Source organism: Carcharhinus amblyrhynchos, unplaced genomic scaffold (assembly GCF_965287045.1).
Source record: "Carcharhinus amblyrhynchos unplaced genomic scaffold, sCarAmb.v2.hapA chromosome_339, whole genome shotgun sequence".
In the NCBI taxonomy this organism is placed as follows: Eukaryota; Metazoa; Chordata; class Chondrichthyes; order Carcharhiniformes; family Carcharhinidae; genus Carcharhinus; species Carcharhinus amblyrhynchos.
Window position 1 is genome coordinate 78,105 of NW_027650079.1, and position 26,602 is coordinate 104,706.

General features: G+C 52.4%; 1 protein-coding gene across 6 annotated transcripts in view; it reads right to left on the minus strand.

Annotated features, from left to right (window-relative positions):
- The window catches only part of LOC145339199 (protein turtle homolog A-like), a 67,452-nt gene extending 48,722 nt beyond the window's left edge, over positions 1-18,730 (minus strand). For 3 of the 6 annotated variants that reach the window (XM_080183587.1, XM_080183586.1, XM_080183583.1), the window contains exons 1-3: positions 17,887-18,132; positions 16,081-16,458; positions 1,932-2,132 (exon numbers count right to left, since the gene is read on the minus strand). In XM_080183587.1, the coding sequence (XP_080039713.1) occupies positions 1,932-2,132; positions 16,081-16,144 (265 nt within the window). In that variant the 5' untranslated portion in view covers positions 16,145-16,458; positions 17,887-18,132. Of the gene's footprint in view, positions 1-1,931; positions 2,133-16,080; positions 16,459-17,886; positions 18,133-18,635 lie in introns of those variants that run through there. The other 3 variants (XM_080183584.1, XM_080183585.1, XM_080183588.1) reach the window with 3 other exon arrangements.
- Positions 18,731-26,602: the final 7,872 nt, after the last annotated feature.

A 26,602-nucleotide genomic window follows, 5' to 3' on the forward strand; every position in this document is an offset into this window, starting at 1 on the left:
CCTAACATTACTCAGCTCCCTGAACCTTTTGTACGCTTTTCTTTTTGACTAGATTCATTACAACTTTCGTGCACCACGGTTCCCGTAACCTACCAAAACCTCCCTGTCTCATCGGAAAGTTGTCGTGCAGAACTCCAGACAAACATTCCTTGAAAATTTGCCACATTACTTCGATACATTTCCCCAAGAAAACCTCCTTCCAATTTATGCCTCTAATTTCCTGCCTGGTGGCTTCCCCTTACTCTAGATAAACACTTTCCGAGTTTGTCTGATCCTATCTCTTTCCAATGCTAGTGTAAAGGAGATAGAGTTATGGTCACTATCCCCAAAATGCTCTCCCACTGAGAGATCTGACACCTGTCCAGGTTCATTTGCCAGTACCAGATCGAGTACAGCCTCTCCTCTTGTAGGGTTATAGAACATAGAACATAGAACACTACAGCATAAACAGGCCCTTCGCCCACGAGTTGCGCTGATCACATCAACACCTACCAATCTATAGACCTATCTATAACCCCCAATCCCATAAAACCCCATATACTCTTCCAGAAGTCTTTTAAAAGACCCCAGCAAGTTCGCCTCCACCACCACTGATGGCAGCTGATTCCATTCACTCACCACCCTCTGAGTGAAAAACTTACCCCTAACATCACTTCTGTACTTTCCTCCCCGCACCTTAAATCTGTGTCCTCTCGTAGCGACCATTTCAACCCGGGGAAATAGCCTCTGAGAATCCACCCTATCTATTCCTCTCAACATTTTATAAACCTCTATCAGGTCGCCTCTCCACCTTCGTCTCTCCAGGGAAAAGAGACCCAGCTCCCTCAACCTAACTTCATAAGGCATGCCACCCAGTCCAGGCAACATCCTTGTAAATCTCCTCTGCACCCTTTCAATAGCTTCTACGTCTTTCCTATAGTGAGGCGACCAGAACTGCGCACAGTACTCCAAATGAGGCCTGACAAGGGTCTTATAAAGTTGCAGCATTACCTCCTGACTCCTCAACTCAATCCCTCGATTAATGAAGGCCAGTACACCATACGCCTTCTTGACCACCTCCTCCACCTGCGAGGCCGATTTAAGAGTCCTGTGGACCCGGACCCCAAGATCCTTCTGCTCTTCAACACTACTAAGACTCCTGCCCTTGATAGTGTACTCGTTCATCCCGTTGGTTCTGCCAAAATGGACGACTACACATTTATCCGCGTTGAAGTCCATCTACCACTCCTCCGCCCAGTCCTGCATCCTATTTATGTCCTGCTGCAACTTTTGACATCCTTCCAGACCATCCACAACACCACCGACCTTCGTTATCCACAGGAAACCCTCCTGAACACACCTAACAAACTCCTCTCCATCCAAGCCCCTTACCCTAGGGATATTCCAATCGATAATTGGGAAATTGAAGTCACGACAACTCCATTATTATTACATCTCTCCAGGATCTGTTTCCCTATCTGCTCCTCAACAACCCTGTTACTATTGGGCGGCCTATAGAAAACACCCTCTCCTGAACTTCCACCCACAGAGACTCTGTAGACAATCCCTCCACGGCGTCCACCTTCTCTACAGCCGTGACGCTATCTCTGATCAACAGTGCCACTCCCCCACTTCTTTTGCCTCCCCCCCGTCCCTCCTGAAACATCTGAAGCCTGGCAGTTGTATCCAGTCCTGTCCCTGAGACATCCAAGTCTCTGTAATGGCCACCACATCACATTTCCAAGCAGCGATCCACACTCTAAACTCATCCACTTTGTTCACAACACTCGTAGTGTTAAAATAGACACCTTCGGCCTGAGTGCTCCCCTTCTCCATCACCTGCCTATCCTCCCTCTCACAGTCAACAATCCCTCTCTATTTGCCAGCTAACCTCCTCCGTCCCAGTCACTTCATTTCGATTCCCACCCCTGACTGGTGTCTCAGTGACTTACCGAGGTAGGCTCCATCAATGCGAGGAGGATGGAATCCGAACTTGATGAAAATTGGGAGGACAAGGCCCTCATGTAGCCACTCAATAACTTGCGTTGTCCGATCTTCCTCCTTCACAGTGAGGTCACAGCTGAGGAAGGCAGACTCTCCCTCTCGCTCCCTCACTGTCTTTGCAACAGGCTGGTGTTGACTCGATCCTGACACTGCGGGAGAGACGAGAATATCTTCAAAACATTTCCCCTGCACGCTGACATCAATCTTTCAGCAAAGAAGCCATGTGAAGATTGGGATAGTGATCACTGACTGGAACCCTGTTTCTTGTCTCTCGTCTTGTTCTCTTTGCCTCTTCTATGTCTCTGTCTCATTCTGTATCTCAGTCTGCCTTTCAGTGCAAAAGGAGGCCATTCAGCCCATCAAGTAACTTTATAGGACCCTTGTCAGACCCCAATTGGAGTACTGTGCGCAGTTCTGGTCGCCTCACTACAGGAAGGATGTGGAAGCTGTTGAGAGGGTGCAGAGGAGATTTACAAGGATGTTGCCTGGATTGGGAGGCATGCCTTATGAAGATAGGTTGAGGGAGCTGGGACTCTTCTCCCTGGAGAGACGAAGGTTGAGAGGTGACCTGATAGAGGTTTATAAAATGTTGAGAGGAATAGATAGGATGGATTCTCGGAGGCTATTTCCCAGGGCTGAAATGGTCGCTATGAGAGGACACAGGTTTAAGGTGCTGGGAAGCAAGTACAGAGGAGATGTTAGGGGTAAGTTTTTCACTCAGAGGGTGGTGAGTGAGTGGAATCGGCTGCTGTTGGTGGTGGTAGAGGCAAACTCACTGGGGTCTTTTAAAAGACTTCTGGATGAGTATATGGGATTTAATGGCATTGGAAGTTACAGATAGTTTTATGGCCTGGTAGGTATAGATGTGATCGGCGCAACTTGTGGGCTGAAGGGCCTGTCTGAGCTTTAGTGTTCTATGTTCTATGTTAAGTCTGCACCAACCTGCCGTTTTTATCCTACTCAGGCTCTATCCCTGGAAACCCCACGTATTTACCCCACTAATCCACCTACCCTACATAACTTTGGGCAGCACTAAGGGGCCAATCCACCTAACCCACATACCTTCGGAGTGTGGGAGGAAACCGGAGCACCTGGAGGAAGCCCACGCAGAGACAGGGAGAACGTACAAACTCCACACAGACAGTGACCCAAGCCGGGTATCGAACCCCGGTCCCTGGTGCCGTGAGGCAGCAGTGCTGACAGTGCCATTGTGCTGCTGTCTCTTTCTTTGTCTCTGTAACTCCCTCTCTGTATCTCACTCCTTGTCCATCAGTGTCTCGCTCTCTCTCGATGTAAATGTGGTGGGCTGGTGGGGAGGGTCCCTCTCTGTCTCTCACTCCTTGTCCATCGGTGTGTCTCTCTCTCTCTCGATGTAAATGTGGTGGGCCGGTGGGGGGTGGGCGACTGTGGAGATGGGGGTGGGGGGAAGGTGGGCTTATGATCAGTAAGTTCACAGATAACACAAAAATTGCTGCTGTGGTAAACAGTGAGGATGAAAGTCTTAGACTACAGGGTGGTATAGACGGGCTGGTCAGATAACAGGACAGTGACAAATGGAATTTAACCCTGAAAAGTGTGAGCCGATGAATTTTGGGAGGACTAACAAGGCCAGGGGCTACACAACGAACAGTGGGATGCTGGGAATTACAGAGGACCAGAGGGACCTTGCACTGTAGGAAGGCAGCAGGAAAGGTAGATAAGGTGGTTAGAACATAGAACATAGAAGATTACAGCGCAGAACAGGCCCTTCGGCCCACGATGTTGCGCCGACCAGTTACAAAATAATGACCCACTAACCTAAACCAATCCCTTTTCGTCCATAAACCTATCCACGGATCTCTTAAACTCCCCCAAACTAGGCGCATTTACAACTGCAGCAGGCAGGGCATTCCAATCCCTCACCACCCTCTGGGTAAAGAACCTACCCCTGACATCCGTCCTATAACTACCTCCCCTTAATTTAAAGCTATGTCCCCTCGTACTAGCTTTCTCCATCAGAGGGAAAAGGCTATCACTGTCCACCCTATCTAAACCTCTAATCATCTTATATGTTTCAATAAGGTCCCCTCTTAGCCACCTTCTTTCTAACGAAAACAACCCCAAATCCCTCAGTCTCTCCTCATAGGACCTTCCCTCCATACCAGGCAACATCCTGGTAAACCTCCTCTGCACCCTCTCCAAAGCCTCCACATCCTTCCTGTAATGTGGGGACCAGAACTGCACACAGTACTCCAAGTGCGGCCGCACCAGAGTTGTGTACACTTGCAACATGACGCTGCGACTCCTAAATTCAATCCCCCTACCAATAAACGCCAAGACACCGTATGCCTTCTTAACAACCCTATCTACTTGATTCCCAACTTTCAGGGATCTATGTACACATACACCTAGATCCCTCTGTTCATCCACACTATTCAAAGTCCTCCTGTTAGCCCTATACTCAACACATCTGTTATTCCTACCAAAGTGAATTACCTCACACTTCTCCGCATTAAACTCCATCCGCCACCTCTTGGCCCAGCTCTGCAACCTGTCCAAGTCTTCCTGCAAACTATGACACCCTTCCTCACAATCTACCACACCTCCGACTTTCGTGTCATCAGCAAATTTACTAATCCACCCAACTATACCCTCATTCAGATCATTAATAAAATTACAAACAGCAGTGGCCCCAAAACAGATCCCTGAGGCACACCACTCGTAACAGAACTCCATGACGAATATTTACCATCAACCGCCACCCTCTGTCTCCTATCTGCTAGCCAATTCCTGATCCAATTTCCTAGATTACCCTCAATCCCATACATCTGCATTTTCTGCAGAAGCCTACCATGGTGAACCTTATCAAACGTCTTACTAAAATCCATATATACCACGTCAACTGCCTTACCCCCATCCACCTCTTTGGTCACTTTTTCAAAAAACTCAATAAGGTTAGTAAGGCACGACCTACCCGCTACAAAACCATGCTGACTATCTCCAATCAATTCATTACTCTCCAAATAACTATAAATCCTATCCCTAATAATTTTTTCCAAAACCTTGCCCACAACAGAAGTGAGACTCACCGGTCTATAATTCCTGGGGAAGTCTCTGTTCCCCTTCTTAAACAATGGGACAACATTCACTAACCTCCAATCTTCCGGTACTATACCAGAGGCCAACGACGACCTGAAGATCAGAGCCAGAGGCTCTGCATCACTTCTCTTGCCTCCCAGAGAATCCTAGGGTAAATCCCATCCGGACCAGGGGACTTATCTATTTTCAATCCCTCAAGAATATCCAGCACATCCTCCTTATCAACTGTAATACTGTCCATTCTACTCCCCTGCAACCCAGTGTCCTCCTCAGCTATATTCTTGTCCCCCTGCGTGAACACCGAAGAGAAATATTGGTTCAATGCCTCTCCAATCTCTTCCGGTTCCACACATAACTTCCCTCTGTTGTCTATAACTGGCCCTAATCTTGCCCTAACCAATCTTCTGTTCTTGACATACCTATAGAACGCCTTAGGATTCTCCTTAATCCTATCAGCCAAAGTCTTCTCATGTCCTCTTTTAGCCCTTCTTAACTCACTCTTCAACTCCCTCCTAGCCAATCTAAAGCTTTCTAGGTTAGGGTGTATAATTGGTGACCAGCAGGGATATAATAAACTATAACGGTTTATTTATGTGAGGGCCACACGGTAGCACTGCTGCCTCACAGCAAAGGGTTCGATTCCCGGCCTTGGGTCACTGTCTGTGTGGAGTTTGCACATTCTCCCCGTATCTGTGTGGATTTCCTCCCACGGAACGAACGAAACGCAGGTCAGGTTGATTGGCCATGCTGAATTGACCCTAGTGTTAGGGGATTAGCCGGTTAAATGTGTGGGGTTATGGGAATAGGGCCTGGGTGGGATTGTGGTCGATTCAAACTTGATGGGCCGAATGGCCTCCTTCTGCACTGTAGGGATTCTATGATAAATATACAGAGTAACATTTACGATGTTAACACTTCTAGCACTGGGATCTACTCTGGTTGCTGAGGCCAACAATGTGTGCCAAGATCCCCATGCTCATTCCCCATTGGGCAATCAGGTCACATGACCCTCCCGGAGTAGGCCCCTTAAAGGGGCCAGTGACTACATCCCTCCCCCTTTAAGTCCCTGATGACACTTTACATTGATAACTCATACAAAACATGAGCAATAATGAACGTTTGTGACACAGTTTATCAGAAACTCAGCTTTGACAAAGGATCATCTGGACTCGAAACGTCAGCTCTTTTCTCCCTTCACAGATGCTGCCAGACCTGCTGAGACTTTCCAGCGTTTTGTTATCAAAACTCAGGCTGTTCTCTTTTTCTGGGAGCAATGTTGCTCAGTTAGTTGACGTTCCTCCGTAGAGAATGTTTCACTGGGAATCTCCTCTGGAATCTGTGCCTCACCTTCCACTATCGGTACAATTGGATCAGCCTGCTTCCTGAGGTGGCTCCCGTCTCCACGTGTTTCTTCATTAACTTATCCTACTAACTTTCACCTCGTAGGACAGTGGTCCTGTCCTGGCCACTGCAAAACCTGGGACCCAGTTGGATCTAAGTCCAAAATTCTTCACAAAGACTGGATCATCTGGTATGGAGGGTCTTAGCCATGAGGAGAGATTGGGTAAACTGGAATTGTTCTCCCTGGAAAGAAGGCGAATGAGGGGAGACCTAATAGAGATGTACAAAATTATGAAGGGTATAGATAGGGTGAATAGTGGGAACTTTTTCCCAGGTTGGAGGTGACAATCGCCAGGGGTCATGGGCTCAAGGTGAGGAGGGGGTGGGGTGAGGTTTAACTCAGATATCAGAGGGACGTATTTTACACAGAGGGTGGTGGGGACCTGGAATGCACTGCCAAGCAGGGTGGTGGAGGCAGACACGCTGGGATCATTTAAGACTTAACCTGGATAGTCACATGAGCAGACTGGGAGTGGAGGGATACAAACGAATGGTCTAGTTGGACCAATGAGCAGCGCAGGCTTGGAGGGCCGAAGGGCCTGTTTCCTGTGCTGTACTGTTCTTTGTTCTTTGTTCATCTATATCAAATGCTCTTTCTATTTCTGACAACTCTGTCTTGTCTACTGGTAGGAGACTTGGGCAGGGAAATGGCAGATGGAGTTTAGAGTCATAGAGCTTGACAGCATGGAAACAGGCCCTTTGGCCCAACTTGTCCATGCCACCCTTTTTTTTAAACCCCTAAGCTAATCCCAATTGCCCGCATTTGGCCCATATCCCTCTATACGCATGAAACTTTCTAAACACTTTTCAAAAGATAATATTGTATCCGCCTCTATGACTATCACTGGCAGCTTTTTCCAGACACTCACCACCCTCTGAGTGAAAAAATTGCCCCTCTGGACCCTTTTGTATCTCTCCCCTCTCACCTTAAACCTCTAATTTTAGACTCCCCTATCTTTGGGAAAAGATATTGACTATCTTGCTGATCTAAGCTCCTTGTTATTTTATAGACCTCTATAAGATTACCCCAAAGCCTCCGAAACTTCAGAGAAAAAGTCCCAGTCTATCCAGCCTACTGCATTTTGGTAGGTCCAATGCATGTAGGAGTTATAGAGTAAATGGTGGTACCTTTCAGAGTATTGACAGGCAGAGAGATCTGGGCGTACATGTCACTGAAAGACACTGAAAGTGGCAAGTGGATAAGGTAGTCAATAAAGCATACGGCATGCTTGCCTTTATCAGTCAGTGCATTGAGTATAAAAATTGGCAGGTGATGTTGCAGTTGTACAGAACCTTAGTTAGGCCTTATTTAGAATATTGTGTACACTTCTGGTTGCCACACTTTGGAGAGGATGAAGAGATATTCCAGGATATTGCCTGGTCAAGGGGATATTAGCTATGAGGGGAGGTTGGACAAACTCAGTTTGTTCTCATTGGAATGACGGAGTTTGAAGGGTGACCTGTTAGAAGTTTACAAGATTGAGTAGCGTGGACAGGGTGGATAGTCAGATGCACTTTCCTAGGGTAGAAAAGTCAAGTACTAGGGGACAGAGGTTTCAGATGCATGGGGAAAAGCTTAGAGGAGATGTGCGAGGCAAGATTTTTTACATAGAGGATGGTGAATGTCTGGAACGCGTTGCCTGAGGAGGTGGTGAGAGCAGGTGTGATAATGGCATTTTAAGGGCATCTAGATGAATAGGATGGGAATGGAAGGATGTGGACTCTGTAAGAGCGTACAGTTTTAGTTCAGATGGGCAGCAGGCTTGGAGGGCCAAAGGGCCTGTTCCTGTGCTGTACTTTCCTTTGTTCTTTCTTTTCCTCCACTCTCCCCGCCAAACCTGGAACTACCTAGTTCTCGAGTATTGACCCATTCCAGTGGTGGTATGTGGGCTGGTTCTTTTGTCCAATCATGCCATCTTGGTTCCTGGTGATTGTTTCTTCATACCAGCCTTGAAAGTCTGAGCTGCTCGTTTGGCCAATCCATTTGATGAGAGGAGATGTGGCACATTATTTTACACACTATTATTGGATGTCTGGAGGTTGGCATTTGTGAGCGCCGTTCCATTGTCCAAGGCACAAATACTTCTGGTACAAATGGATGGCAAAGGATTGGAGATGTTTCTCAACTGTGGCAAATGAAGTTTGTGAACCTAATTTCAAATACCAGGACGTGGAGGCTTTGGAAATAGTTCAGAAAAGGTTTACCAGGATGTTGCCTGGTATGGAGGGTATTCGCTATGAGATGAGATTGAATAAACTGGCATTGTTCTCCCTGGAAAGATGGAGGCTGAGGGGGCGACCTGATAGAAGTTTATAAAATGATGAGGGGTACAGATAGGGACAATTGGAAACTTTTTCCCAGGGCAGAAATGACAATTACAAGGGGCACGAGTTCAAGATGAGTTGGTGGGGAGGGTTCAGTGGAGATGTGCGGGGAAAAGTTTTTAAACAGAGGGTGGTGAGGGCTTGGAATGTATTGCCAAATGAGGTGGTTGAGTCCGTTACGTTAGCCACATTTAAGACTTATCTTGATAGGGGATATGAAGAAACAGGGAAAAGAGGAATATAAGTGGTTGGTCTAGATAGGTGAACGTGATTGGCACAGGCTTGGAGGGCTGAAGGGCCTGTTCCTGTACTGTAATGTTCATTGTTCTATTTCCTTTGGACTGTTTACACTGCAAACCAATCGGTCTCTTAATATGTCATTTAAAGCCGATCTAAAGCCGCAATGCTCTGCAATCTGCTTTAGCCCTACTACAAAGTCTGCATTGGTCTTCCCTCCCCATCGAATTAAACCTACATCTTTGCAATGTTACCAGGGCTTTGGGGTATTTGCAAGTTCTGCAAATATCTTCGAGCATTCAGGGACGTGAAACTTCAGATCAAGTTACATGTCTGGGTCCCACAATCAATGAGTAAAATGACTTTCTTCTCATCTTCCTTCTCTACTCCATTAGTGAGAACATAAGAAATAGGAGCAGGAGTAGGCCATCTAGCCCTTCGAGCCTGCCCCACCATTCAATAAGATCATGGCTGACCTGAAATGGATCAGTTCCACTTTCCTGCTTTCTCCCCATAACCCTTAATCCCCTGTCTATCAGAAACCTATCTACCCGTGACTTAAATATATTTAGCGAGGCAGCCTCCACCACTTCAACGGGCAGAGAATTCCAGAGATTCACCATCCTTTGAGTGAAGAAGTTCCTCCTCAACTCTGATCTAAACCGCCCCCCACTTATCTTGAGGCCGTGCCTCTAGTCCTGCTATCCTTTCTAAGCGGGAAGAATCTCTCTACCTCTACCCTATCCATCCCCTTCATCATCTTATACGTCTCAATAAGATCCCCCCTCATCCTTCTAAACTCCAACGAGTACAGACCCAGTCTATTCAATCTCTCCTCATAGGCTAACCCCCTCATCTCCGGTATCAGCCAAGTGAACCTCCTCTGCACTCCTTCCAAGGCCAATATATCCTTCCGCAAGTGCGACGACCAAAACTGCACACAGTACTCCAGCTGCGGCCTCACCAGTGCCCTGTACAGTTGCAGCAAGACCTCCCTACTTTTATATTCTATCCCCCTCGCTATAAAGGCCAAGTCTTGACATTGCAATCATTCCATCTACTGCACCCAGTTGTCAGTGGTCACATCAAAGGTTTCTCGCTTCCTAAAGAGAGGCCTGCCTGCTCCATCTCGGATTGGTCTCATGCACCCTGCAGTTCTCCAACTGTGTCCTCTTCAAATTCCTCTCTACAAATGGAGTTGCTCTGATTTACCTCATCGCCAATGTGGTTTGGTGATCCCCAGCTATATAACGAGCAGTTCATTTACAGCAGATAAACATACAGACTGCTTTCACATTCTTAACCCTTCCAGTGCCAGCATCCACTCTGCCAGCAGAGGGCAGCTTGGTGTGTTCTGTCAGAGACTCAGCGCAGGCTCGATGGGCCAGATGGCCTCCATTTGCACTATAGGGATTTTATGATTAGTAGAGCGGTCAATAGCACAGATTTAAGGTCGGGGCAGGAGGTTTAGAGGGGATTTGAGGAGAAACTTTTTCACCCAGAGGGTGTTGGGAATCTGGAACTCACTGCCTGAAAGGATGATAGAGGTGGGAACCCTCAGAACATTTCAGAAGCTTTTCGATGAACATTTGAAACCCCACAGCTCTCGAGGCTACAGACCAAGTGTTGGAAAATGGGATTATAATAGATAGGTACTTGATCGCTGGCATGGAAACAATGAGCCACCTATGACTCTCTCTCTCTCACTATGACTCTCTCTCTCCATCTCTTTCCCACCGTCTCTCTTCCTTTATATCTCCCTCTGTCCATATCTCGCTCTCCCTCTGTCCGTCTTCCTCTTTCTCCCTTTCCTCCTGTCTCTCTCTCCTCCTCTGTCCGTCTCTCTCTCTCTCTCCCTCTGTCTGTCTGTCGTCTCTCCCTTTGTCCGTTTCTCTATCTCCCTCTGTCCCTCTCCTGCTGTCCATCTCTCTCTCTCTCTCCCCCTCATCCACCTTTCTCTCTCTCTGTCAGTCTCTCTCTCTCTTTCCCTCTGCCTGTCTCCCTCCTCTCTCCCTCTGTCTGTCTCTCTCCCTCTATCTGTCTCTCTCTCCCTCTGTCCATCTGTCTCTCTCTGTCTCTCTCTGTCCATCTCTCTCTTTCTCCCTCTGTCCATCTGTCTCTCTCTGTCTCTCTCTGTCCATCTCTTTCTCCCTCTGTCCATCTCTCTCTCTCTCCGTCCATCTCTCTCTCTCTCTGTCTCTGTCTGTCTCTGTCTCTCTCTCTCTCTCTCTCTGTCTCTCTGTCTCTGTCTCTCTCTCTCTCCCTCTCTCTGTCTCTCTCTCTCCCTGTGTCCACACTGCTGTTTTGACATATTCTGAATTCTCATTGTCTCTGTTTGTCGACAGACTGATTCCTGACCTGGGAACAGAACTTCATCAATGCAGACTGACCCTGGGCTGGAGCATAGCATCTGTTTGGGAAGCACAGAGAGAGAGAAAGGGACAGAGAGAGAGAGAGAGAGAGAATAAGAGAGAGAGAGACAGGCACAGAGAGAGAGAGAGGAACAGGCACAGAGAGAGAGAGAGAGAGATAGGCACAGAGAGAGAGAAACAGGCAGAGAGAGAGGCAGGCACAGAGAGAGAGAGGCAGGCACAGAGAGAGAGAGAGAGACAGGCACAGAGTGAGAGACAGCTAGGCACAGAGTGAGGAAGAGAAAGACAGGAACAGGGAAAGAGAGAGAGAGGGACAGGCACAGAGAGAGCGTGAGAGACAGGCACAGAGAGAGAGAGAGAAACAGGCAGAGAGAGAGAGACAGGCAGGCACAGAGAGAGAGAGAGAGACAGGCAGGCACAGACAGAGAGAGAGAGACAGGCAGGCACAGAGAGAGAGAGAGAGACAGGCAGGCACAGAGAGAGAGAGAGACAGAGACAGACACAGGGAAGAGAGGCAGGCACAGGGAGAGAGACAGAGACTGAAAGAGTAAATGAGAAAAAGAGAGAGGGAGAGGCAGGGAAGCAGAGATAGAAAGTGAGATGGAGATGAAGAGAGAGACACACAACTAAGCAGAGAGACAGAGAAAGAGATGAGGATAGATAGAGATCAAGAGAGATAGAGAGACAGGGAGATTGAGATGGCAACACACAGATAGTGAGAGGTGGATACAAACTGAGAAAGAGAGTTGGAGAAAGAGAGATAGGGGAATATGGCGACAGAGAGAGAGAACAAAAGATGGAGAAAGACAGAGAAAGATGGAAAGAGAAAGAGAGAGAGAAATAGGCCAGAATTCAAAGCTACGTAGAGGGAGAGGTAGTATTGTGGAAACAGGGGGGTTGCAGAAGGACGTGGACAGGTTAGAAGAGTGGGCAAAGAAGTGGCAGATGGAATACAATGTGAAAAAGTGTGAGGGTATGCACTTTGGAAGGAGGAATGGAGGTATAGACTATTTTCTAAATGGGAAAATGCTTAGGAAAACAGAAGCACAAAGGGACTTGGAGCCCTTGTTCAAGATTCTCTTAAGATTACCGCACAGGTTCAATTGGCAGTTAGGAAGGCAAAGGCAATGTTAGCATTCATGTTGAGAGAGCTAGAATACAAGAGCAGGGATGTATTTCTGAGGCTGTATAAGATCAGAGCCCACTTGGAGTGCTGTGATCAGTTTTGGGCCCTGTATCTAAGGAAGGATTTGCTGGCCTTGGAAAGAGTCCACAGGAGGTTCGCAGGAATGACCTCTGGAATGAAGAGCTTGTCCTATGAGGAACTGTTGAGGACTCCGGGTCTGTACTTACCGGAGTTTAGAAGGATGAGGGGGGATCTGATTGAAACTTACGGGATGCTGCGAGGCCTGGATAGAGTGGATGTGGAGAGGATGTTTCCTCTAGTGGGAAAAACTAGAAACAGAGGGCACAATCTCAGGCTAAAGGGACGATCCTTTAAAACAGATGAGGAGGAATTTCTTCAGTCAGGGAGTGGTGAATCTGTGCCTCAGAAGGCTGTGGAGGACAGGTCATTGAGTGTCTTTAAAACAGAGATAGATAGGTTCTTGATTGATAAGGGGTCAGGGATTCATAGAATCCTTACAGTACAGAAGGAGGCCATTCAGCCCATCGAGTCTGCACCAACCACAATCCCACCCAGGCCCTATCCCCATATCCCTACATATTTACCCACTAATCCCTCTAACCTACGCATCCCTGGACACTAAGGGGCAATTTTAGCATGGTCAATCACCCTAACCTGCACATCTTTGGACTGTGGGAGGAAACTGGAGCACCTGGAGGAAACCCACACAGACACGAGGAAAATGTGCAAACTCCACACAGACAGTGACCCAATCCAGGAATCGAACCCAGGACCCTGGAGCTGTGAAGCAGCAGTGCTAACCACTGTGCTACCGTGCCACTCTGGGCTAAGGGGAAAAGGCGAGAGAATGGGGATGGGAAAAGTATCAGCCATGATTGAATGGCGGAGCAGACTCGATGGGCTGAGTGGCCTAATTCTGCTCCTATATCTTATAACTTTATGGTCTAATTCTCAGCTGTTCACAGTGGCAGGAATCTCTGGTCCCAACAGTGGATTTCCCGCCCCCATGGGGTGACGTCAGTGGGAATTCCCATTGACAGGGGCCAGATCAGAGAATCCCGCAACCAGCAAACAACACGTCACCTCCCACTGGGAACACAGAGACCGGAGAATCTCACCCATAGTGAGAGAAAAATAAATAGATAAGAGTGAAGTGGCAATAGAGAGAATGAGAGATGGACAGAGGGAGATAGAGACAGTGAGAGAGAGAGAAAGAGGGAGAGATGGAGAGAGAGAGAGAGAGAGAGAGACAGTGATTTAGAGACGGTGAGAATAAGAGAAAGAGGGAGAGACGGAGAGAGAAAGAGAGAGAAACAGTGAGAGAGAGAGAAAGAGAGAGACGGTGAGAGACAGAGAAAGAGAGAGACGGAGAGAGAGAGAGCAATAGAGACAGTGAGAGAGAGAGAAAGAGAGAGAGAGATGGTGAGAGAGATGGAGAGAGAGAGAGAGAGAGAGAGACGGTGGGGGAGAGAGAGAGACGGTGGGGGAGAGAGAGAGACGGTGGGGGAGAGAGAGAGAGAGAGACGGTGGGGGAGAGAGAGAGAGAGAGACGGTGGGGGAGAGAGAGAGAGAGAGACGGTGGGGGAGAGAGAGAGACGGTGGGGGAGAGAGAGAGACGGTGGGGGAGAGAGAGAGACGGTGGGGGAGAGAGAGAGACGGGGGGAGAGAGAGAGACGGGGGGAGAGAGAGAGACGGTGGGAGAGAGAGAGAGAGAGACGGTGAGAGAGAGAGAGAGATGGTGGGGGAGAGAGAGAGAGAGAGATGGTGGGGGAGAGAGAGAGAGAGAGATGGTGGGGGAGAGAGAGAGACGGGGGGAGAGAGAGAGAGACGGTGGGAGAGAGAGAGAGACGGGGGGAGAGAGAGAGACGGTGGGGGAGAGAGAGAGACGGTGGGGGAGAGAGAGAGACGGTGGGGGAGAGAGAGAGACGGTGGGGGAGAGAGAGAGACGGTGGGGAGAGAGAGAGACGGTGGGGGGAGAGAGAGAGACGGTGGGGGAGAGAGAGAGACGGTGGGGGAGAGAGAGAGACGGTGGGGGAGAGAGAGAGAACGGTGGGGGAGAGAGAGAGACGGTGGGGGGGAGAGAGAGACGGTGGGGGAGAGAGAGAGACGGTGGGGGAGAGAGAGAGACGGTGGGGGAGAGAGAGAGACGGTGGGGGAGAGAGAGAGACGGTGGGGGAGAGAGAGAGACGGTGGGGGAGAGAGAGACGGTGGGGGAGAGAGAGAGACGGGGGGAGAGAGAGAGACGGTGGGAGAGAGAGAGACGGGGGAGAGAGAGAGACGGTGGGAGAGAGAGAGAAGAGAGAGACGGTGAGAGAGAGAGAGAGATGGTGGGGGAGAGAGAGAGAGAGACGGTGGGAGAGAGAGAGAGAGACGGTGGGAGAGAGAGAGAGAGACGGTGGGGGAGAGAGAGAGAGAGACGGTGGGGGAGAGAGAGAGAGAGACGGTGGGGGAGAGAGGGAGACGGTGGGAGAGAGAGAGAGAGAGACGGTGAGAGAGAGAGAGAGACGGTGGGGGAGAGAGAGAGAGAGACGGTGGGGGAGAGAGAGAGAGAGACGGTGGGGGAGAGAGAGAGAGAGACGGTGGGGGAGAGAGAGAGAGAGAGAGACGGTGGGGGAGAGAGAGAGAGAGAGACGGTGGGGGGAGAGAGAGAGAGAGAGAGACGGTGGGGGAGAGAGAGAGAGAGACGGTGGGGGAGAGAGAGAGAGAGACGGTGGGGGAGAGAGAGAGAGAGACGGTGGGGGAGAGAGAGAGAGAGAGACGGTGGGGGAGAGAGAGAGAGAGAGACGGTGGGGGAGAGAGAGAGAGAGAGACGGTGGGGGGGAGAGAGAGAGAGAGAGACGGTGGGGAGAGAGAGAGAGAGAGACGGTGGGGGAGAGAGAGAGACGGTGGGGGAGAGAGAGAGACGGTGGGGGAGAGAGAGAGACGGTGGGGGAGAGAGAGAGACGGTGGGGGAGAGAGAGAGACGGTGGGGGAGAGAGAGAGAGAGAGACGGTGGGGGAGGAGAGAGAGAGAGACGGTGGGGGAGAGAGAGAGAGAGAGAGACGGTGGGGGAGAGAGAGAGAGAGAGACGGTGGGGGGAGAGAGAGAGAGAGAGACGGTGGGGGAGAGAGAGAGAGAGAGACGGTGGGGGAGAGAGAGAGAGAGAGACGGTGGGGGAGAGAGAGAGACGGTGGGGGAGAGAGAGAGACGGTGGGGAGAGAGAGAGACGGTGGGGGAGAGAGAGAGACGGTGGGGGAGAGAGAGAGACGGTGGGGGAGAGAGAGAGACGGTGGGGGAGAGAGAGAGACGGTGGGGGAGAGAGAGAGACGGTGGGGGAGAGAGAGAGACGGTGGGAGAGAGAGAGAGACGGAGAGAGAGAAAGAGACGGAGGGAGAGAGAGAGAAAGAGAAAGAGACGGAGAGAGAGAGAAAGAGATGGAGGGAGAGAGAGAAAGAGACAGAGGTAGAAATGGTAAGAGAGAACGAGACAGTGAGAGAGGTGGAGGTGGGGATGATGAGATGGCTGTTACAGTATCTGAATGGATGGGAAAGTCCTTACCTGCGAGGCACACGATGAGAGTCCAGAGAGCTGGCAGCGGGAGGTAGAGAAGGCTGAACAACATAGCACGGAGCGCACAGGGAGTGAGGAGCAGGTGGTTCAGCAGGAGAGTGGCACAGCAGGATCCCACAACTCCTGTACAGTTCCAGCCCGCATCTCGCAAAGAGCCGGTGCCACAGTCTCAGTCTGGAACGTTTCCCTGTCTCACAGGGTTAGTGACTGGAGCTGCTTTGAAAGAACGACACCTCCCACTCCGCTCCAATTCCCAATAAATCCGGATTGACTTTTCCAATCCCGTTTGATCCCCCTCTGACTCCTTCAGTCCCTGTGACCTTCACGTCCCAGTCACCCTGCACATCATCCTGGACTGAGCTCAAACTATGAGAGAGCAAAACAGCCGTTTGTGATCGCGAACCCCCGCTTCCCCTGAAACTCCCCCCCGCACACCCCCTAACCCCCAAAATACCCCCCCCACACCCCCTTCCTCCAAACTCCCCCCTGCACACCCCCTAACCCCCAAAATACCCCCTCCACACCCCCTTCCTCCAAACTCCCCCCTGCACACCCCCTACCCCCCAATCTAACCCCGCACACCCCCTACCCCCCAAACTACCCCCCCCACACCCCCTACCCCCCAATCTAACCCCGCACACCCCCTACCCCCCAATCTAACCCCCCACACTCCCTACCCCCCAATCTAACCCCGCACACCCCCTACCCCCCAATCTAACCCCCCACACCCCCTACCCCCCAATCTAACCCCCCACACCCCCTACCCCCCAATCTAACCCCCCACACCCCCTTCCTCCAAACTACCCCCCGCACACCCCCTACCCCCCAATCTAACCCCCCACACCCCCTACCCCCCAATCTAACCCCGCACACCCCCTACCCCCCAATCTAACCCCGCACACCCCCTACCCCCCAATCTAACCCCGCACACCCCCTACCCCCCAATCTAACCCCGCACACCCCCTTCCCCCCAATCTAACCCCGCACACCCCCTACCCCCCAATCTAACCCCGCACACCCCCTACCCCCCAATCTAACCCCGCACACCCCCTTCCCCCCAATCTAACCCCGCACACCCCCTTCCCCCCAAACTACCCCCGCACACCCCCTACCCCCCAATCTAACCCTGCACACCCCCTTCCCCCCAATCTAACCCCGCACACCCCCTTCCCCCCAATCTAACCCCTGCACACCCCCTACCCCCCAATCTAACCCCGCACACCCCCTTCCCCCCAATCTACCCCCGCACACCCCCTTCCCCCCAAACTAACCCCCCCACACCCCCTTCCTCCAAACTACCCCCCGCACACCCCCTTCCCCCCAATCTAACCCCCCACACCCCCTTCCTCCAAACTACCCCCCGCACACCCCCTTCCTCCCAATCTAACCCCACACACCCCCTTCCCCCCAAACTACCCCCCGCACACCCCCTTCCCCCCAAACTACCCCCGCACACCCCCTTCCCCCCAAACTACCCCCCCGCACACCCCCTTCCCCCCAAACTACCCCCCGCACACCCCCTTCCCCCCAAACTCCCCCCCGCACACCCCTTCCCCCCAAACTACCCCCCGCACACCCCCTTCCCCCCAAACTACCCCCCGCACACCCCCTTCCCCCCAAACTACCCCCCGCACACCCCCTTCCCCCCAAACTACCCCCCGCACACCCCCTTCCCCCCAAACTACCCCCTGCACACCCCTTCCCCCCAAAACTACCCCCCCACACCCCCTTCCCCCCAAACTTCCCCTCACACGCCCCCTTCCCCCCAAACTCCCCCTGCACCCCACAACTCACCCTGTACACTCTCTATATGTATTTCTCTACCTCTGGCCTTTCCCTCTGGCTCCCTGTCTCTTTATTGCTCTTTGTCTGCCTGTCTCTGTCTCTCTCGTTCTCTCTCTCTCCCCTCTCCCTCTCACACCGTCTTTCTCTCTCTCTGTATCTCCCTCACTCACTCACTCTCTCTCTCTCTCCCTCCTTCTCACTATCTCTTTCTCTCTGGTTATCTCACTGTCTGTCTGTATCTCTCTCACACACACACACACACACACACAAACACTCTCAGTCTCTCTCCCTCCCCCTTCCCACCTCCCCACACTTTCCGTCTCTCTTGCTCTCTCTCTCTCCGTCTCTCTCTCTCTCTATCTCTCAACACTCAGTCTCTCTCTCTCTCCGTCCCTCTGACTATCTTTTTCTCTCTCTCCCACACACACACTCTCAGTCTCTCTCCCTCCCCCTTCCCCACCCAACCAACACGTTCTGTCTCTCTCTCTCGATCTATCTCTCTCTCTCTCACACTCCGTCTCTCTTTCTAAATACCAACAAAGTACACCTGGTAACTAGTAATTATCCACTACTTCCCCCTTTTGGACACGAGACCTCCCTCTCTGTCTCCCTCTTTCCTGTCTTCTCACTTTCTTCCCCTCTCTCCTCCTTCTTTTAGCCTCCCCCCGTCAGACTGCTGTGGGGTGGGGGGGGTGGGGAGAGCCACTGGTCAGGGGGGTGAGAGCGAGACCCACTCTGAGAAAGACTTAGCCACGAACTTTCAGTCCCCTCTCTGGGAGGGCAGGTGCTGCTGGAACCTGATCTGCTTCTCTGGTTCCCCGCCTCTCGCTCCCGAGCCTCTCCATTCATTGAGAGAATCACATTCCCAGCCCCGTAACAATGGCCCAAAGAGCTCTCTACCTCCCCTCCCTCCACGCCACCCCCCGCCCTGCCGGGCTCCCCCCACCACCACCACCTCCCCCTCCGCATCCCCACCCACGGCTCCGGGAGGTGGGGGAGGAGCCTCACACCATTCACTCGGCCCCCAGACACTTGCCCCAGCCTTCCGTTGCTAAGGGAGATGTCAGGATTACTCAGATTCTCCTGCCGTCAGCCCCCGTGAGAACCGATGTCTAACCCCCTCCCCTTACCTGACCCACATCCCAACTCCCCTGGGAGTGACAGGCATCTTGGGAGATGCAGTCCTGTGAGGGGAAAAGCCTGAGGCCTAGTGCACAAATGGAGTCAACACTCGCAGAACCGCACGCCCCTGATCAGGGACCCTGTTTAAAAGGGGCAGTCTCTCTCTCTCTGTCAGGGACCCTCTTCAAAGAGGGTGTGGGAGGATTTATCACAGAATCCCTATAGTGAAGAAGGAGGCCATTCGGCCCATCGAGACTGCACCAACATCGCATCCAGACCCAATCCCTGTAACCCCATGTATTTAACCAGCTGCTTCCCCTGACACTGAGGGACAATTTAGCGTGGCCAACCGGCCTAACCCACACATGGATGGACTGCGGCAGGAAAGCGCAGCACCCGGAAGAAACCCCCACAGACACGGGGAGAACGTGCAAACACCACGCGGACAGTGTCCTAAGACGGGAGAGAGACCCACGTCCCTGATACTGTGAGGTAGCTGCGCGAATCACCGTGCCAGTGTGCAGCCATTAACCATACGTTATTCAGGGACAATAAAAATGATCTTCTGAAAGTACAGCACTCCCCAAGAAATGACCCTCTGACAGTGCAGCACTCCCTCAGTACTGACCCTCTGACAGTGCAGCACTCCCTCAGTACTGACCCTCTGACAGTGCAGCACTCCCTCAGTACCGACCCTCTGACAGTGCAGCACTCCCTCAGTACTGACCCTCTGTCAGTGCAGCACTCCCTCAGTACTGACCCTCTGACAGTGCAGCACTCCCTCAGTACTGACCCTCTGACAGTGCAGCACTCCCTCAGTACCGACCCTCTGACAGTGCAGCACTCCCTCAGTACTGAACCTCTGACAGTGCAGCACTCCCTCAGTACTGACCCTCTGACAGTGCAGCACTCCCTCAGTACTGACCCTCTGACAGTGCAGCACTCCCTCAGTACTGACCCTCTGACAGTGCAGCACTCCCTCAGTACTGACCCTCTGACAGTGCAGCACGCCCTCAGTACTGACCCTCTGACAGTGCAGCACTCCCTCAGTACAGACCCTCTGACAGTGCAGCACTCCCTCAGTACTGACCCTCTGACAGTGTTGCACTCCCTCAGTACTGACGCTCTGACAGTGCAGCACTCCCTCAGTACTGACCCTCTGACAGTGCAGCACTCCCTCAGTACTGACCCTCTGACAGTGCAGCACGCCCTCAGTACTGACCCTCTGACAGTGCAGCACTCCCTCAGTACAGACCCTCTGACAGTGCAGCACTCCCTCAGTACTGACCCTCTGACAGTGTTGCACTCCCTCAGTACTGACGCTCTGACAGTGCAGCACTCCCTCAGTACTGACCCTCTGACAGTGTAGCACTCCCTCAGTACTGACCCTCTGACAGTGTAGCACTCCCTCAGTACTGACCCTCTGACAGTGCAGCACTACCACAGTACTGACCCTCTGACAGTGCAGCACTCCCTCAGTACTGACCCTCTGACAGTGTAGCACTCCCTCAGTACTGACCCTCTGACAGTGCAACACTCCCTCAGTACTGATTCTCTGACACGGCAGCACTCCATCAGTACTGCGCCTCAGACAGTGCTGCACTCTCTCAGTACTGACCATCTGAAAGTGCAGCATTCCCTCAGTACTGATTCTCTGAGAGTGCAGAACTCCCTCAGTACTGATACTCTGACAGTGCAGTACTCCCTCAGTACTGACCCTCTGACAGTGCAGCACTCCCTCAGTACTGACCCTCTGACTGTGCAGCACTCCCTCAGTACTGACCCTCTGACTGTGCAGCACTCCCTCAGTACTGACCCTCTGACAGTGCAGCACTCCCTCAGTACTGACCCTCTGACAGTGCAGCACTCCCTCAGTACTGACCCTCTGAAAGTGCAGCACTCCCTCAGATCTGAACCTCTGAAAGTGCAGCACTCCCTCAGTCCTGAACCTGTAACAGTGCAGCACTCCCTCAGTACTGAGCCACTGACAGTGCAGCACTCCCTCAGTACTGAACCTCTGACTGTGCAGCACTCCCTCATTATTCACCCTCTGACAATGCAGCACTCCCTCAGTACTGACCCTCTGTCAGTGCAGCACTCCCTCAGTACCGACCCTCTGACAGTGCTGCACTCCCTCAGTACTGACCCTCTGACAGTGCAGCACTCCCTCAGTACTGTCCATCTGACATTGCAGAATCCCCTCAGTACTGACCCTCTGATAGTGCTGCACTACATCAGTGCGGACCCTTTGACAATGCAGCACTCCTTCAGTATTTACCCTCTGACACTGCAGCACTCCCTGAGTACAGACCTTCTGACAGTGCAGCACTCCCTCAGTCCTGACCCTCTGACAGTGCAGCACTCCCACAGTACTGACCCTCTGACAGTGCAGCACTCCCTCAATATTGACCCTCTGGCAGTGCAGCACCCACTCATTACTGACCCTCTGACAGTGCCGCACTCCCTCAGTACTGACCCTCTGACAGTGCAGCACTCCCTCAGTACTGACCCTCTGACAGTGCAGCACTCCCTCAGTGCTGACCCACTGACAGTGCGGCACTCCCTCAGTACTGACCATCTGACAGTGCAGCACTCCCTCAATACTGACCATCTGACAGAGCAGCACTCCCTCAGTACTGACCCTCTGACAGTGCAGCACTCCCTCAGTACTGACCATCTGACAGAGCAGCACTCCCACAGTACTGACCCTCTGACTGTGCAGCACTCCCTCAGGACTGACCCTCTGACAGTGCAGCAATCCCGCAGTACGGACCCTCTGACAGGGCAGCACTCACTCAGTACTGACCATCTGACAGAGCAGTGCTCCCTCAGTACTGACCCTCTGACAGTGCAGCACTGCCTCAGTACTGACCCTCTGACAGTGCAGCACTCCCACAATACAGACCCTCTGACAGTGCAGCACTCCCTCAGTGCTAACCTTCTAATAATGCCGCACTCCCTCAGTACTGACCTTCTGACGGTGTGGCACTGCCTCAGGACTGAAGTTCTGACAGTGCAGCACTCCCTCAGTACTGACCCTCTGAAAGTGCAGAACTCCCTCAGAACATAACCTCTGACAGTGCAGCACTCCCTCAGTCCTGAACCTGACAGTGCAGCACTCCCTCAGTGCTGAGCCTCTGACAGTGCGGCACTCTCTCAGTACTGAACATCTGACAGTGCAGCATTCCCTCAATGTTGACCCTCTGACATTGCAGCACTCCCTCAGTACTGACCCACTGACAGTGCAGCACTCCCTCAGTACTGACCCTCTGACAGTGCGACACTCCTTGAGAAATGACCCACTGACAGTGAAGCACACCCTCAGTACTGACCCTCTGACAGTGCAGCACTCCCTCAGAACTGACCCTCTGACACTGCAGCACTCCCTCATTATTCACCCTCTGACAATGCAGCACTCCCTCAGTACTGACCCTCTGTCAGTGCAGCACTCCCTCAGTACCGACCCTCTGACAGTGCTGCACTCCCTCAGTACTGACCCTCTGACAGTGCAGCACTCCCTCAGTACTGTCCATCTGACATTGCAGAATCCCCTCAGTACTGACCCTCTGATAGTGCTGCACTACATCAGTGCGGACCCTTTGACAATGCAGCACTCCTTCAGTATTTACCCTCTGACACTGCAGCACTCACTGAGTACAGACCTTCTGACAGTGCAGCACTCCCTCAGTCCTGACCCTCTGACAGTGCAGCACTCCCACAGTACTGACCCTCTGACAGTGCAGCACTCCCTCAATATTGACCCTCTGGCAGTGCAGTACTCCCTCAGTACTGACCCTCTGACAGTGCAGCACTCCCTCAGTACTGACCCTCTGACTGTGCAGCACTCCCTCAGTACTGACCCTCTGACTGTGCAGCACTCCCTCAGTACTGACCCTCTGACAGTGCAGCACTCCCTCTGTACTGACCCTCTGACAGTGCAGCACTCCCTCAGTACTGACCCTCAGACAGTGCGACACTCCTTGAGTACTGACCCACTGACAGTGCAGCACTCCCTCAGTACTGATACTGACAGTGCAGCACTCCCTCAGTGCTGAACCTCTGACAGTGCAGCACTCCCTCAATATAGACCCTCTGAGAGTGCAGCACTCCCTCTGTACTGACCATCTGACACTGCAGCACTCCCTCAGTACTGAGCCTCTGACAGTGCAGCACTCCCTCAGTACTGACCCTCTGACAGTGCAGCACTCCCTCAGTAATGACCCTCTGACAGTGCGGCACTCCCTCAGTACTGACCCTCTGACAGTGCAGCACTCCATCAGTACTGACCATCTGAAAGTGCAGCATTCCCTCAGTACTGATTCTCTGAGAGTGCAGAACTCCCTCAGTACTGACCCTCCGACATTTCAGCACTCCATCAAAACTGATGCTCTGACAGTGCAGCACTCCCTCAATACTGACCATCTGACAGTGCAGCACTCCCTCAATACTGACCATCTGACAGAGCAGCACTCCCTCAGTACTGACCCTCTGACAGTGCAGCACTCCCTCAGTACTGACCATCTGACAGAGCAGCACTCCCACAGTACTGACCTTCTGACTGTGCAGCACTCCCTCAGTACTGACCCTCTGACAGTGCAGCAATCCCGCAGTACTGACTCTCTGACAGTGCAGCACTCCCTCAGTACTGACCCTCTGACAATGCAGCACCCCCTCAGTACTGACCATCTGTGAGTGCAGCACTCCCTCAGTACTGACTGTCTGACAGTGCAGCACTCCCTCAGTACTGACCCTCTGACAGTGCGGCACTCCCTCAGGACTGAACCTCTGACAGTGCAGCGCTCCCTCAGTACTGACCCTCTGACAGTGCAGAACTCCCTCAGTACTGACCCTCTGACAGTGCAGCACTCCCTCAGTACTGACCCTCTGACAGTGCAGCACTCCCTCAGTACTGACCCTCTGAAAGTGCAGCACTCCCTCAGATCTGAACCTCTGAAAGTGCAGCACTCCCTCAGTCCTGAACCTGTAACAGTGCAGCACTCCCTCAGTACTGAGCCACTGACAGTGCAGCACTCCCTCAGTACTGAACCTCTGACTGTGCAGCACTCCCTCATTATTCACCCTCTGACAATGCAGCACTCCCTCAGTACTGACCCTCTGTCAGTGCAGCACTCCCTCAGTACCGACCCTCTGACAGTGCTGCACTCCCTCAGTACTGACCCTCTGACAGTGCAGCACTCCCTCAGTACTGTCCATCTGACATTGCAGAATCCCCTCAGTACTGACCCTCTGATAGTGCTGCACTACATCAGTGCGGACCCTTTGACAATGCAGCACTCCTTCAGTATTTACCCTCTGACACTGCAGCACTCCCTGAGTACAGACCTTCTGACAGTGCAGCACTCCCTCAGTCCTGACCCTCTGACAGTGCAGCACTCCCACAGTACTGACCCTCTGACAGTGCAGCACTCCCTCAATATTGACCCTCTGGCAGTGCAGCACCCACTCATTACTGACCCTCTGACAGTGCCGCACTCCCTCAGTACTGACCCTCTGACAGTGCAGCACTCCCTCAGTACTGACCCTCTGACAGTGCAGCACTCCCTCAGTGCTGACCCACTGACAGTGCGGCACTCCCTCAGTACTGACCATCTGACAGTGCAGCACTCCCTCAATACTGACCATCTGACAGAGCAGCACTCCCTCAGTACTGACCCTCTGACAGTGCAGCACTCCCTCAGTACTGACCATCTGACAGAGCAGCACTCCCACAGTACTGACCCTCTGACTGTGCAGCACTCCCTCAGGACTGACCCTCTGACAGTGCAGCAATCCCGCAGTACGGACCCTCTGACAGGGCAGCACTCACTCAGTACTGACCATCTGACAGAGCAGTGCTCCCTCAGTACTGACCCTCTGACAGTGCAGCACTGCCTCAGTACTGACCCTCTGACAGTGCAGCACTCCCACAATACAGACCCTCTGACAGTGCAGCACTCCCTCAGTGCTAACCTTCTAATAATGCCGCACTCCCTCAGTACTGACCTTCTGACGGTGTGGCACTGCCTCAGGACTGAAGTTCTGACAGTGCAGCACTCCCTCAGTACTGACCCTCTGAAAGTGCAGAACTCCCTCAGAACATAACCTCTGACAGTGCAGCACTCCCTCAGTCCTGAACCTGACAGTGCAGCACTCCCTCAGTGCTGAGCCTCTGACAGTGCGGCACTCTCTCAGTACTGAACATCTGACAGTGCAGCATTCCCTCAATGTTGACCCTCTGACATTGCAGCACTCCCTCAGTACTGACCCACTGACAGTGCAGCACTCCCTCAGTACTGACCCTCTGACAGTGCGACACTCCTTGAGAAATGACCCACTGACAGTGAAGCACACCCTCAGTACTGACCCTCTGACAGTGCAGCACTCCCTCAGAACTGACCCTCTGACACTGCAGCACTCCCTCATTATTCACCCTCTGACAATGCAGCACTCCCTCAGTACTGACCCTCTGTCAGTGCAGCACTCCCTCAGTACCGACCCTCTGACAGTGCTGCACTCCCTCAGTACTGACCCTCTGACAGTGCAGCACTCCCTCAGTACTGTCCATCTGACATTGCAGAATCCCCTCAGTACTGACCCTCTGATAGTGCTGCACTACATCAGTGCGGACCCTTTGACAATGCAGCACTCCTTCAGTATTTACCCTCTGACACTGCAGCACTCACTGAGTACAGACCTTCTGACAGTGCAGCACTCCCTCAGTCCTGACCCTCTGACAGTGCAGCACTCCCACAGTACTGACCCTCTGACAGTGCAGCACTCCCTCAATATTGACCCTCTGGCAGTGCAGCACCCACTCATTACTGACCCTCTGACAGTGCCGCACTCCCTCAGTACTGACCCTCTGACAGTGCAGCACTCCCTCAGTACTGACCCTCGGACAGTGCCGCACTCCCTCAGTACTGACTCTCTGATATTGCAGCACTTCCTCACTTTTGAACTTCTGAGACTGCAGCACTCCCTCAGTACCAACCATCTGACAGTGCAGCACTCCCTCAGTGCTGACCCACTGACAGTGCGGCACTCCCTCAGTACTGACCCTCTGACATTGCAGGACTCCCTCAGTACTGACCCTCTGACAGTGCAGCACTCCCTCAGTACTGACCGTCTGAGCATTCAGCACTCCCTCAGTCTGACCCTCCGCAAGTGCAGCACTCCCTCAGTACTGACCCTCGGACAGTGCAGCACTCCCTCAGTACTGACCCTCTGACAGTGCGGCACTCCCTCAGTACTGACCCTCTGACAGTGCAGCACTCCCTCAGTACTGACCCTCTGACAGTGCAGCGCTCCCTCAGTACTGACCATCTGAAAGTGCAGAACTCCCTCAGTACTGACCATCTGACACTGCAGCGCTCCCTCAGTGCTGACCCTCTGACAGAGCAGCACTCCCTCAGTACTGACCCACTGACAGTGCAGCAGTCCCTCAGCACTGACCCTCTGACAGTGCAGCACTCCCTCAGTACTGACCCACGGACAGTGCAGCACTCCCTCAGTACTGACCCTCTGACAGTGCAGCACTTCCTCTGTACTGACCCTCTGACAGTGCAGCACTCCCTCAGTCCTGACCCTCTGACAGTGCAGCACT